Source organism: Vulpes lagopus, chromosome 14, assembly GCF_018345385.1.
Source record: "Vulpes lagopus strain Blue_001 chromosome 14, ASM1834538v1, whole genome shotgun sequence".
NCBI classification, from domain to species: Eukaryota; Metazoa; Chordata; class Mammalia; order Carnivora; family Canidae; genus Vulpes; species Vulpes lagopus.
This window is the reverse complement of record NC_054837.1, coordinates 26,054,704-26,068,274: the sequence shown is the minus strand read 5'-3', so window position 1 is coordinate 26,068,274 and position 13,571 is coordinate 26,054,704. Positions and strand designations below refer to the sequence as shown.

The following is a 13,571-nucleotide window of genomic DNA, read 5'->3' as shown; positions in this document are numbered from 1 at the left end:
TCCTCCACTAGGTAACTTTTTTTTGGTCTCTTCTTCCATTTTATAAAAACTATAAGTAGATGCATATGGATGCCTATCCCCATGTCTTAAATCAATGACAATACCTATACACTGTTCCCACCTTGCTTTTTTTCAGTTAACAATGTATCCCAGAGACCACTCCCCATTAATATATAGAGATGTTCCTCGTTTCTTTTTAGAGTTGATACTTTACCATTTTGTGAACATGTCATAGTTGATCCAAGTATGATCAGGGAAAAAGATCCCCTGTTGATCTTTTAGGGCACTTCTACATTTTTGTTCTCATAAACAGTTCTCTAGCAAATGGCTTGCAGTACAGATTGTTTTGTGTTTTGCTAGTATCTCATGGGGGTGGATCCCTAGAAGTGGGATTGCTATGTAAGAGGCCAAATGAATATGTAATTTTACTAACTAGTTCATGCAGTCATCTTAAAATCACATGTCTCTAGGAAAGAACAAACATTTTAATACTCAACATCTTTTACACCAACTTGGAGTAATCTGTAGGTTTTACTGAAACAACTGGTTTCCCTACAATGACACAGAACATGTTTTTAGAAATCTGTGGCCATTTTCTAAGTGAAACCACTGGTTGATGTAGCTCATGTGGTAAAAGCACTAAGTGGAAAGAAGCCATCATCTATCACGTGGGTGTGCAGAGCATCTCCTAGGGCTGCCAGGAGGGTAGCCAGGGGGGCGGCAGCTGTGAGCTCTGGATTTGCACACCCATCTGTGCTTTCTCTCTCTATTATGGGCCTGTTTGCAGACTTGGTGGTGGCTGTCAATGGGGTCTGGATCCTCGTGGAGACCTTCATGCTGAAAGGTGAGCCCTGGCTAGGGGACCAGCCTGTCCTGTGGGCACTCCTGGCCCCACCGCTTGACCTCCTGCTTCTTGTCTTACAGGCGGGAACTTCTTTTCTAAGCACGTGCCGTGGAGTTACGTCGTCTTTCTGACTAGTAGGTTTCTGATGTGGCTTTGCTGAACTACAGGTTTATTTATTTATTTATTTGTTTATTTATTTATTTAAGATTGTATTTATTTATTCATGAGAGACACACACACAGAGAGAGACAGAGACATAGGCAGAGGGAGAAGCAGGCTCCATGCAGGGAGCCCGATGTGGGACTCGATCCTGGGTCTCCAGGATCACGCCCTGGGCTGAAGGCAGGTGCTAAACCACTGAGCCACCCAGGCATCCCTGAACTACAGGTTTTAAACCCTGGCTAGGGAGAACTTGCATTTGCTTGAGGGCCTCGTGGCTCTTCTCGAAAATGGGGAGGCTTGATGAGAATGGAGCAGAAATGGAGTCTGATTCCATCCTACCACCGTCTAAAACTCTTTCATCCTGGATGTAACTCACACTGCCTGGCTGCACAGGGTCGCTCAGCTTCCTCTCTCACTGCCCCCCCTCCAGCACCCTACCCTTGTCCCGGCCCACAGCCCTCCTGAACAGTGACCTGCTCCCACCGCTGGTGCCCCTTCTTACCCTGCCTTTTTGTGCAGGCTGCTTTCTCTGCCTGGTGCACTCATCCACCCCCCCTCCTCCCCCACCCCCCCACCCCCCACTGCACTGGGACAGTGACAGTGACACGTCCGACAGTCTTCCTCCTCCTTTATATCTAAACATCCCTGAGTGCTAAGCACCATGTTTCCTCCTGTCTGGACCCTAAGCAACATGCAAGTGTGTGCTGTGCTGCGTTGTGCACTGCTGCACATCCAACACAGTGCCAAGCACGGGAAAGGTGCTCAGGAACTATCTGGTCGATGGACAGATGTCTGGGCCATTCCCAAAGAGGGGGCGGGGGTACCTCCTCTTAAGCAAGTAGTCCCAGTTGACCAGCTCCTGGGCTGGGCCCCTCTGGAGGCTGTACACTCACAATGGGGTATGGGTATGACATGACCTGTGGGGGAGGCTGGAGACCTCAGAAGAGCCTCAGAGGGAGACAAAGCCAGTCCAAGTGTGGGAGAGGCTGTGGTTGGGGACCCTGCTAACTGCCTCCTCCTGTTCACAGTCTACGGAGTGGAGCTATTCCTGAAGGTTGCTGGCCTTGGTCCCCTTGAATACCTGTCCTCCGGGTGGAATCTGTGAGTGGAGAGCGTGTTTCTTAACTGAGACTGACGGTCACGGGCCCCCTCCCTACATACCCACAGCGCACACTGTGTTCTGCAGTGGCAGAAGGAGGGGCCGAGGGCAGGACAAGGCTCTTGTCTCCTGGGGCCGTTCTGCCTGGGTCAGGCTCTTGTCTTACTCTCAGGCCCCCTTTTTTCTGTTCATCCTAGAACAATTCGTGGTGGCCTCTTCAGGGTCCTCAGGCTGGCTGGCTCTAGCTAGTCATGGGCCCCCACACCCATCCCTGACAATGAGGCTCTTTTCTCTGTAAAAACCATGATACTAATGGAGAAGGCAGCTCCACTACCAGTCGTGGTTGGCAGCTGGCTGGGGTGGTGAAGAGACGCTGTTCCACAGAGACCTCAGAGGCCACTTACCACCCACCCAAGTTAATGCCTCCATGGCATCAGCCTGTCCTCACGAGGTCGTAGCCTTGACAAATAGAGAAGGGTCCAGGAAGAGCAGTAGTAGGATGTGCACCATGCTGTTTTGGGGGTCTTCGTGCACTTCTGAAGCGGCAAGAAGGCCCTCTACCTCGAGCAGGGCTGGCTGACTGGCCTCCAGGTGGGAATCCCACCTGCCCATCCCACCCCTTCCCCCAGGAAGCTCATCAGGGTCAGTGGTCACCCATATAACCCGACATCTGCCACTAGAATAGGGCAGGACCTTGAAGATGGGATTTCTGGGCATTTCTGATCCCTACTGTGTCTGCTGTGCCTGGGGTCCAGCCAAGCTGGCCTCAGAAACCCCAGGGCGGCAGGAAGCTGCCCCTGCTGGGGTCAGCATGTGGGCCCCTGGGAAGGGAGCACTGAAACTGGGGCTGGGGAGTGGGGAGCTGTGGGAGGGAGGCAGGCCTGGGCAGGCCATTTGGACCACGGCTTCTCCCTCACCCTCCCAGGTTCGACTTCTCTGTCACTCTGTTTGCCTTTCTGGGACTGCTGGCTCTGGCCTTCAACATGGAGCCCTTTTATTTCATAGTGGTCCTGCGTCCCCTCCAGCTGCTCAGGTGACAGGGGCAGGGGCAGGGTGGGGAAAGCCTTGGGACTGGTCTGGGAAGTGGGGGGGAAGGAACCCGAAGATTCACAAGCCTCGTGTCAGAGATGCACCCCACTACAGAGGCATCAGGCCCTGTCTCCACCTGTGGGGGGAGTGTATGGCCTGCTGCGCCTCCTCACATCACAGGGATCCAGTTGCCCCTGACTGTGGAGGAAGAGCATGGCCCATGGCTCAGGTGACCTTGGCCTGCAGCAGGTATCAGCTGCAGCCATAGAAACACATATGCTCAGAGTCATAAACCAGAATGCCACGGCCTCCGAGGGTGCAAGGGGATCTTTGAGGGGCCCCCATGCTTTCCTGGCACAGTTCTTGTCAAGAAAAACCCTCCCTTAGTCTCACCTTTTCCACAGAGACGGCTGCGGGGAATCAGTGAGGCAGCTCTCCATAGAGACCCCCGCCCCCCTTAGCACCTAGGGGTCTTCAGAAGTCTAGGTATCCTTGTGGGTATCAAGCTACGATCCCATACGTGGCCTTCCTGGAAGGAGACCTGGAGGTGGGGATGGTGGCCAGGGGGCAGGGTCCACTAGAAGAACCTGCAGCGGTGCCCCAGTGTTGGTGGCTGGGGTCTGGCGAATGTCAGCTTCCTCCCCGTATGTGGTGGCCAGCTGAGCTGCCGAGCCTCCGTGTTCCTGACTCCTCTGAAGGCATGGCTTCTGTTCCCTTCTTTCTGGAGCTTGCCTCCTGGCCATGTTGGTAAATGGCAGTGCATAGCCGCTGCTGCCTCCTCCCCCAAGGAAGAGGCCAGGGAGATGCCCTGGGGCCGTCTCCCCACCTCCGCCCATGCCTGGGAGCGGGGGCCGCAGCCACACCGGCATCTGAGCACCATCGGGTCTCTTCCCTCAGGTTGTTTAAGTTGAAAAAGCGCTACCGTAATGTGCTGGACACCATGTTTGAGCTGCTGCCCCGGATGGCCAGGTACTGCCCCACCTCCCGGCCCCCAGGGCCAGGCGCCACGAGGCTTGTGCCCCTAGGGGGACAGCTGGGCGGTAGTCGGGGGAGAGGAGGAGGCCTGGAAAGGACTGACATCGAGGGTCTGACGGGTCTCCAAGGAGACTGAAATGTGGACCACCTCGGGTCTCCCTGGTACCACTTTTCTCCACTGACCTGTCTGAAATATTTAGTAGGGAGGGCAGGGAGCTGTCAACTCACTTACCACCTGTGTCTACATTCACAGGTAAGGGGTCACCTGTGAGTCTACCTTCACAGGTAAGGGGTGAATCTCTGGTAAAGGGGCATCTGTTACTAGAGTCCTGATTCGAGCTGTTTTTGACCTCAGACCTGAATCACAAGGCCCCTTCCCTGCAGACACTTTCCAGTTGGTAAACCTGGCTAGGGGCATGCCTGTCCATCAGTCAGCACAGTGGGTCTGAGGATACTGGGGCTGCCGGAGGCGCCGGTCTCTCCCGCCTGGCCCCAAATCACTCTGTCCCTTCTGACCCTCCTCCCTAGCCTGGGCCTCACCCTGCTCATCTTTTACTACTCCTTCGCCATCGTGGGCATGGAATTCTTCTGTGGCATCCTCTACCCCAACTGCTGCAAGTGAGTACACAGTGGGGCCCTGCCTTGCCTGCCCCCAAGCAGCCTGTTTTTTCGGAGGACCCAAACCAGGACTGGTGCGCCCCCCAGGCTAAGCGCGTGGGTCTCCCGCAGCCTTGAGGGCCTCAGGGACACAAGCCCTGGAGCACCCTTCAAAGCCCTGGAATCCCTTTGCTTTGCATTTGGCGGGGGCTTAGTTCAGTGCCGTAGCTAAGGGAGGGACCTGGAATTGGGGATGTCCCTGAAGTGAGGACATCTGAGCAAGTTTCCCTGTCCCCAAGCAGCCCTCCATCACCTTGCCCTTGGGGCTGAGGTCTGAAGGCCACCCCAGAACCAGGAGCAGTCTGAGGTGTGAGTTCCATGGCTTCCCCCTACTTCTCTGGGGGCCATGGGCACTGGGCAGACACATCAACCCAGGCAGACAGATACCCACAGGAAGGCCTTTGGGGGCAGGGGTAGAGCATGGGGAGCACAAGCTCCCATAACCTCTCCTGTCCTGAAGCCACCACAATGAAAGCAGTGTACCCTGGCATTAATTCTCGAGTCACGGCGCTCTCTTTAAAATTATCCCATAAGGCCTCAAGCACAAACTCCTTACAAAGGCACTGCCAGCCATTTTGAGAGTCAGGCTGAGCTCAGAACCAGAGGCTGGTAGCAGTGGGCCGCAAACCTGGCAGTGCGCAGAGCCACCGGGGCAGCGGCATGAGGCCTGGGACTCTGCCTTCTGAACAAGTTCCCTGGGGGACCAAGGACCAGAGTAGAAACCTCAGCATGAGCGTTAACACACCAGCCATAAAGGATTGGAAGGAAAACAGCAAATAAGCTCTCCTAACCCGGCAGCCTTCTAGAGCACTCCTGCCCAGCAAGGAGCTTTCTGCTCCATGGGGTCACTGCCCGGCACCCAGGCTCTAGAGCAGATCCCAGACTGGGGAGAACCAGGGGAGACACTGTCTTCCTCTCCCTGCCCGGTGTCTCCCTCCGGTATCTGGGAGGGAGAGGGCTTAGCTGGTAGCAGAGAAATGCCAAATGGATGCAGATAAGCCGGGGGCGAGCCCAGGAGTTCCCACCAACACCCGACCGCTGAGAGGAGCCGAGGGCTTCCCATGGGCCAGAGAGCTGGGTGCTGGGCCAGCACAGAGGCTCCCTGGGCAGAGCTGGGTTTGCTTAAACCTTTTGTCCTCTGTCGAGGTGACCAATTTCCACGTGACCTTCCCTTCTGCCCCTCTGTCTCCCTGGCCAGTACGAGCACAGTATCTGATGCCTACCGCTGGCTCAATCACACCGTGGGCAACAGGACCGTTGTGGACGAAGGCTACTACTATCTTAATAACTTTGACAACATCCTAAACAGCTTTGGTGAGTGCAGAGGCCACTGGTGGGACAGTCACTGCAGGCCCCAGGTGTGGCCTAGCAGAGCTGTCTGACACCTCCCCCTTCCTGGCCGTTTGGTATGCTTTCTGGAGTCCTCCTGAGCCTCCATGGAGGCTGTGGTTTACCCCGCCACAGGGGTGCAGGCGGGGCCAGATCCCAGCACTCACTCACCACCAGGTTTCGTTCCTGGGAGCAGAGGGGCTCCGTGCTTTGCCGAGAGGGGGAGAGCCTGAGGCCAGGGAACCCACCCCCAGTCACAACCCCACAGTTGCAGGGTGGGACGGCCATACCAACCTGCCAAGTGCCCTATGCTGACCCCAGCTCAGGCCCACACGGCAGTGCTCCTGGGTTCCATGGAGAGGCTGGGGCAGGGGCAGGGCACAGCTCAAGAGGGAAAGGGAGCCCCTCCTGGCATCCTGGATCTACACCAAGTCAGGTCTGAGTATCTCTTGTGGGAGAGTTTTTGTGGTCCCTCTCCTGTGTCTCCCACTCTTTCCCTGCTGCCTAGCCCCAGCCCTGGTTTGTCATAGACACAGGGAGTGCCCTTTGGGGGACAGGCCAAGATGGCAGCACTCCCTGAGGGGTGGGCACTCAGGGGAAGCTTTGGCTGATACTTCTAGGACTCACAGCCCAGGCTGGCAGACAGGGATGCCATCATTTAGGTGCATGGTACCCAGGATAGGTGGAGAGAGGCTACTTGAAATAGACTTTGAAAAAGTGATTCTGATTGAAATACTCCTCGCTCTCCCTTGCCTTTGGCAGTGACCTTGTTCGAGCTCACAGTTGTCAACAACTGGTACATCATTATGGTAAGGACCTCAGTCAGCTCCTGGGGACCTCTGCCCACCATCCTCTGAGACCAGCTCTGGTCTTGCCTGGCCCCAGATGGGATATGTCACTCTTCTGTTCCCTGTCGGGGTTGGGGTCCTGGGTCACACAGGGTTGGGGTTCTGCGGAGAGCCCACAGGGTGGGCTGGGCCCCAGGAGCCACCCCTCTGCATTTGCTAGACGTGGCTTCCATGCCTGCCCACCCCATACATCCCCTGGGGGCCAGGAGATGCCAGTTAGCCTGTGGATCTCTGTCCTCCTCCAACCACTGTGGGAGGGACTCTTTGACCAAGAAACAGTGTGGCAAGCCTTGTTGGGTTTTGTTTTCCATTCCTTAAACTCTTCTAAGTGCCATCCCTGCTTGGAACCAAGACTACCTGGGTTAGTCCTGAACCCTGCACCCTAGGGAGCATCCAGGGCTTATGCAGCACAGAGGGGTTTTTAGATCCGGGGAGCGAGGTCCCTCTTCTGTGTTTCCCACAACCCCAGGCAAATTGGGTAGCATCTGTAAAGAGCTGGGCATGCGGGGGACCCTGGAGCAGCCCGAGCACACAGCGACCCGGCCCCACCCCGCTGCTCACTCACTGGCTGCCTCCCCTTGTCCCCAGGAAGGTGTCACCTCTCAGACCTCACACTGGAGCCGTCTGTACTTCATGACTTTTTACATCGTGACCATGGTAGGTCCCTGGGGCCATGGGACACTCTCCACCCTTCACCACTCCTGAGTCTCCAGCTGCCCCAGCCTGGTGGGCAGGGGCCCCCCGGGGAGGAAGGGCCAAGACCAGGCGGCAGCATCCCACCCGGCTCCGCTGGCTGTGGGCCCTGCAGCAGCTCACATTCTCACCCTCCCTCTCTCTCTGCGCCCGGTCAGGTGGTGATGACTATCATTGTCGCCTTCATCCTTGAAGCCTTCGTCTTCCGAATGAACTACAGCCGCAAGAACCAGGACTCGGAAGGTCTGTGCAAGCAGCTGTGGCCGGAGCATGCCCGCTGCTCATCTGGCTGGCTGCCCAGCTGTCAGCTTTTTTGCTGTCCAATCCCGCTGTCTGGTTGTCCAGGCTCCTGGCAGTTTAGCTTATCTGCTGGCTGATCTGTTACATCTCTCATGTGCATTGATTTTCAAATACTTAATGACAGAAGAATGCTCTCAATCTCACGTTCAAAATAAAAACAATCCACGTCCGAGATTAGAAAAATTGCAGAGCAGAGACGGGCTTATTGTGAACGCAGCAGCCCTGTGCCCCGCCTTCCCACACCCCCGCACACTGTCATCGCAGCTGGCTGTCCCCTTCTCTGTGATCTCCACATTTCTAAATAACATGTTCACAGTGCAGTTCTAGATTTAAAGGGTGTGAGTGTTGTACCAGTGGTTCATCCTTCTGCAACTTGATCATAGCTCTGATCATCGCCTCTCTTCTTCCGGGTTGCAGAGCTTTGTGCATACTGATCCTTCTGGATTCTCCGTCAAAACCACCACATACCTATTACTTATTTCCACATCTGTGTCTTATCAGGCCACCTGGCTCCATGCCAAAACTATCCCCTATAAGCTGCTGGCCCTACAGCACCCCAACACCCACAGCAAAGGGAGGGGAGAGGGTGTGAGTGCCAGGCAGGCAGGAAGAGGGGGGCATGTTGTACTGATGCTGGTTTGCTCCGAGAGGGAACATAGGGAACTGCCAGGGCCACGGGGAGGAGGGCTGAACCAGACCTGGCCAGAACCCCCAGGCCCCTTCCCAGTCCCGGCCTCCCCTCCCACAGTTGATGGTGGCATCACCCTTGAGAAGGAAATCTCCAAAGATGAGCTGCTTGCTGTCCTGGAGCTCTACCGGGAGGTGCGAGGAGCCACCTCGGATATCACCCGGCTGCTCACAGTCCTCTCTCAGATGGAGAGACACGAGGTGAGGAGCTTCAAGGCCGCTTCTGAAGGAGTGAGGGGCAGGTTTCGGCCTTGTGGAAGGTCTACCCTGCTGTCCGCCCCTCAAGCCAGCTGAGCCTGGGCACCCGCGCCCCTGCTGGGGCAGTCCCTGAGCCTCCACGACTCTCTTTTAGCAAAACACTGTGGTGTTTCTGGGACGGAGATCAAGGACCAAAAGTGACCTGAGCCTTAAGATGTACCAAGAGGAGATTCAGGTAGGAGTGCCCTTGCCCATGCTGCCTAGACCCCGCCCGAGCTCCTGCCTGGGAGTGGGCCTCCCCGCCGATGAGCGGGGGCTGCCCTCCGGTTCCTTCCCTGAGTGTGAAGTAGGGGAGGCTCCACATGGGATCAGGGCCTCCACTGGGATGGCTGCCCATGGTGATTGGGATGCAGGGCTGGGTGGGGCTTGGGCTCAGGAACCCTTGTCCCTGCCCCAACATGAGCAGCTCTCCCATACGGCCCTGCTGCTTGAAGAAGAAATCTGCAGAACCTGCCCGATTTCTTACCCTGAGACAGAGCCGCAAGTGCAGTGGGAACAGCAGGAGACCTAAGGGGCAAGAGGGGAGTGCAGGGGCCATGGTGAGCTGGCAAGGGGAGGACAGCCCCTTCTCAGGTACATTAGGTTCTCCTGTGCCTTAGGTCTCTTGGAATTTTTGGCTGTTTGGGGTTTTTTGTTGTAATCGAAGAGAAGGGAGAAGTCAGAAAAATTTTTATTTACAAAATCTCCCCGTCTTTCCACATTGAAAGCTAAGTAAACTACCTTGCAAAGCACCATGTGGGCTGACAGCAGAGCCTGCATTCCAGGCCACAGGCCACCTGCGCATGAGCTCTGCTTTGGGCCTTCTGTTCAGCCTCCGGGTCCCAGGGCTCGGGATAGTCTCCCACGCCGTCCATTGTGACCGTGCTGCCTCTGGCATTCTATCAGCTAGCAGCCCTCTGTTTTCACTGGGACAGTGATGACACTGGGACAGTGTCCACGCCCAAAGGGTAGGGAAGCTGCGTCACCCCAAGCTGACTCACATTTTCTGTGAAAACAAAGGGGTACAGGTGCATAGTGGTTTGTGAAACTGGAGCCACAGAGACATGAAGCCAACATGAACCTTGGCATCTGCTGGCTCCGTGACCTTAGGCTCCCTCAGGCCATTCACACCTGTGAAAGGGGGACAGCCTCTGGCTCAGAAAGCAGAGAAGATGGCCCCACGTGGACACACACTCAGCTGCTGTCCTTTGCCCCCTGCCCGTCTGTCCACTCCCGGCCTCAATGTCCCTCTCTGTACCGTGAGAGGGGCAGAAAGTCCATCTCAGTCTTAAGCTCTCAAGTTCTGTGGCTCAGATTCTTTAGACATGTACGGTAGCTTTCCTAATTAATTAATTAATCACCTGTCTCTGAAAACGTCAGATGGCATAACAATATAGGTCTCAGGTCGGTGACTTTTTTTTTTTTTTTTTTTTTTTTTGCAAAATGCTCTCATAGCCATATTGGAGGGCAGGACAAGGAACATGGGAGTTAGAGAGGCTCTCAACTTCATCCGGCCTCATATAACTTCTGAGTCTCACTTTCCTTGGGTGTGTCCTGAGGACACAGTTCCTGCCAAGCTCAAAAGGGAGAGCACAGGGGATCCCTTTGTGAGGGACAAAAGATGACGTTTGCAAAGGGAGGATGATGATGACTACGTGGGCCTCGCTTAAAGAGAGGATGTGTGCCAAGGAGAATATTTATAAGGAAGTTTGCAAACCTCTAATTACTAAGGGAAAGATTTCATGATGATTCTTCTATTTGGGCCATATGCAGAATTCCCAGCCGGTCCGGGGGGCCAGGGAACCTTGCAGCGACTGCAGTCACAGTTAGGTGGGGCTGGCAGCCCTGCTTAATCCCCATTACACATTCACACGAGTGTGTGCCCCGGGCAGGGGAGAGGTGGGCAGGGGGACGGGCACTCTTCCGGCTGGGGCCAGCACAGGGCTGGCTGGGAGGGCTACAGCCCGCTCAGCACCCCGTCTGCGCGCTCTGCTCTAGGAGTGGTACGAGGAACACGCCCGCAAGCAAGAGGAGCAGCAGCGACAGCTCAGCAGCAGCGGCCAGGTCCCCACCACCCAGCAGCTCCCAGGCAGCCGCCAGCGCTCCCAGACCATCACCTAACCCCAGCGTGTGAAAGCCATCTCTTCTATGCAATAACACAATAGTATTATTTTACTACAATGTATTGAAAAAAATGCGTGTGTGTGTGTGTGTATACATGCACATGCATTCATATATATGCACATATTTATATATAGGAAGAGAAAAGACAAGATGGGGTTTGGTGCGTAACCGCCCTGCCCTGTTTTCCTTAACCCCAGAAGTTGCTTTGGTTTGGGGGGTCAGGCCACCTTGAGCTCTTTCTATTGTGGAAGGTTCTGGAAGGCCTCTTCAGAAGAAGACCACTTGGATAGATCCTGCCGATCTCCGATCTCCCCAGGGCTCACCTTCAAAGTGGGCCGGCCCACCCTAGGCCAGATCCCGACCGTCTTCCCGACGCTGCTCTCACACTCGCGTCCCGTCCCGGCTGACTGACAGCTTCCCCACTAACTTTCCCTGCAGCCCGTGTCACGGGGTTTCTGTGGCCTGCTTTAGGGACAAACCACTTAGGATGTGGGTTAGTGTTTCTATGTATATGATAATATAATACAACATTCCTTTGGGGGACCAGTGCCTAGGGCGTAACGGAGAGAGTAATCAAGGGGTGTGAGCATCCCCAGGCAGTCAGATCTCAGCCGGTGCTGGCAGTGCGAGATTGCTGGAATCTCACATCCCAGCCCTGGACGCCTTCTCTCCCACACTTCCTTTGGGTTTAACTCTTGTTGCTGCGTATCCTTGTAAACCGGCTCCTTTAGAATCTCAGCCCAGCAGGAGGATAGCAAGCAACAGGCCAGGCTGATGGCTCCCATCCCCGGCCAATCCCTGAGACGGGCTTTCTCCGCCAGATCCCTTTTTCCTGTGATTTTCCTGTTCCAGCAGAGAGACCTCCTGGTAAACACAGGATCCTGCTAAAGACAATGGCGGATCCTTCACATCGGGCATTAGGTTCTGCAGCTGGGAAGGGGCGCACCGAGCAGATGCTGACCGCGGGAGGTCCACAGCAGCCCTGCAGCTGGGCGCCTGCTGGTCCCCTGGGACAGCACCCCCACCTTGAGTAGTCCCCTCCGTGGACTCCACAGAGGCCAGAACAGGGACTCAGCTTGCCCCAGGTTTTTCCACCGGCACAGCTAGGTTCAGGTGGGCCCTCAGTTAACTGAGCACCCCCTCTCCGTATCTTGTGGGAGTTCTCCTGGCAGCACGATTGGGGTAGGACTGGTGCTTGAATTCAGAGCAGGCGTTGGGGTTGGCAGCCCTGGTGAGCACTGTTGGTGGCAGCAGCAGAAGCAGGGTCAGAGCTGAGGGTGGTTCGGCTCACCTGGGCTGCAAACCTCCCGTGGTGCAGGAGGGAGAGGTGGTGGGGTGAAAGGGGTGGGGGGGCAGGGGGCAGGGGAAGCAGCCCCCTCTGGGCCTTCTGGTCTAACCCCAGCTTTCCAGACTCCTCCACGGCCTCCTACGACTTAGGAAGGTGGTGGGTGGAAGTTCGCCTGCCACACGCTCTTCGTAGCCGGGCATGGCCTGATCCTAGGGGTCCCATACTGGCTCCCCTGCCGCCTCTCCCTGGCCATCTCCAAGGCCAAGTCTTCTCGAGGGTGGCCCTGGAGTGGCTGATTCCCAGAGCCAACATTGCACGGCTGTGCCCCTTACCAGGGGAGGAGCAGTAGACATTTGTTTCTGTTTTTAAAGCACAGCCCTTTGGGGAAACAATGAAACAGTGAGATCCCCACGGGGCATCAGGAGATTGGCATTGTCCTCTCTGTCTCTGGAAGGCCACCAGCCAATATGTGCAGCTCTGCATCGAGCCTCAAGCCAGAACCCCTTGCCCTCTCCAGAGAAGGAACTTTATTTATTTGCACAATTGGGTGCCTTTAAGCATTTGTGTGTTGAAATGGGTATTTTGGAATCAGGAGTCAAGGGACAACTTTCAAAGGATAGGTCCTCTGCCCTAGTGTCTGGGCCTCATTCTAGTCCCCTCCCCTATGAACGAGGGAGGGGCCCCAGGGCCATTGCCCCTGATGTGTGTGGGGGAGCTAGTACCAGGACGGGTGGCAACTAATACTCCCTCCAGCCCTGTCCTCTGAGAAAGGCCCTTGTTTAAGCTAAATGGGATGAATGCAGTGGCAATCATGCAGCGGGCGAGACTCCAGCCAGCAGTGGGCACCCTTATAATGGAGGCTAAGGGCAGTTGGCCCCTTGGGGTCACTCAGGGCTGTGAGATCTGAGGGGCCCGGGACATTATCCAGCTCAGATGCCCTCTCACCGCTCGTGTCCTAGCTGAATGAAACCAAGGTCAACCTTGCAACCTGCCCTGGGTCCCACCACCTGCCCTCGGCTGTGATGGCACTAAGCCCCTGCCCTGCTTTGGGGGAATGCCACATGGTCCCTCCTCCTTGCTTCCCTTCCCCAACCCAGCCTTACTCCACACATGACAATCATTTTGTACGGATAGCGGGAGCAACACTGTAAGGTTTTGTACATCGGTGATTTGTTACCTAGAAAACCCACTGTGTCTCCAGATTTCTGGCATATTAATTAAAAGCCTCTGCTTTGTAAAGGTGGCTGCCGCCTCGTGACTTCCACCAAGTGCCGTTCTGTGGTTTCTGGTACTGTGGGG

General features: G+C 55.7%; 1 protein-coding gene across 7 annotated transcripts in view; it reads left to right on the top strand.

Annotated features, from left to right (window-relative positions):
* Positions 1-13,511, top strand: part of TPCN1 (two pore segment channel 1) — a 63,253-nt gene extending 49,742 nt beyond the window's left edge. For all 7 annotated transcript variants that reach the window (XM_041728469.1, XM_041728471.1, XM_041728468.1 and 4 more), the window contains 13 exons: positions 788-844; positions 925-978; positions 2,035-2,107; positions 3,031-3,138; positions 4,032-4,103; positions 4,638-4,727; positions 5,965-6,080; positions 6,858-6,904; positions 7,532-7,600; positions 7,795-7,879; positions 8,685-8,824; positions 8,976-9,056; positions 10,859-13,511. In XM_041728469.1, coding sequence (XP_041584403.1) covers positions 788-844; positions 925-978; positions 2,035-2,107; positions 3,031-3,138; positions 4,032-4,103; positions 4,638-4,727; positions 5,965-6,080; positions 6,858-6,904; positions 7,532-7,600; positions 7,795-7,879; positions 8,685-8,824; positions 8,976-9,056; positions 10,859-10,981 — 1,115 coding nt within the window. In that variant the 3' untranslated portion in view covers positions 10,982-13,511. The remainder of the gene's footprint in view (positions 1-787; positions 845-924; positions 979-2,034; positions 2,108-3,030; positions 3,139-4,031; positions 4,104-4,637; positions 4,728-5,964; positions 6,081-6,857; positions 6,905-7,531; positions 7,601-7,794; positions 7,880-8,684; positions 8,825-8,975; positions 9,057-10,858) is intronic.
* Positions 13,512-13,571: the final 60 nt, after the last annotated feature.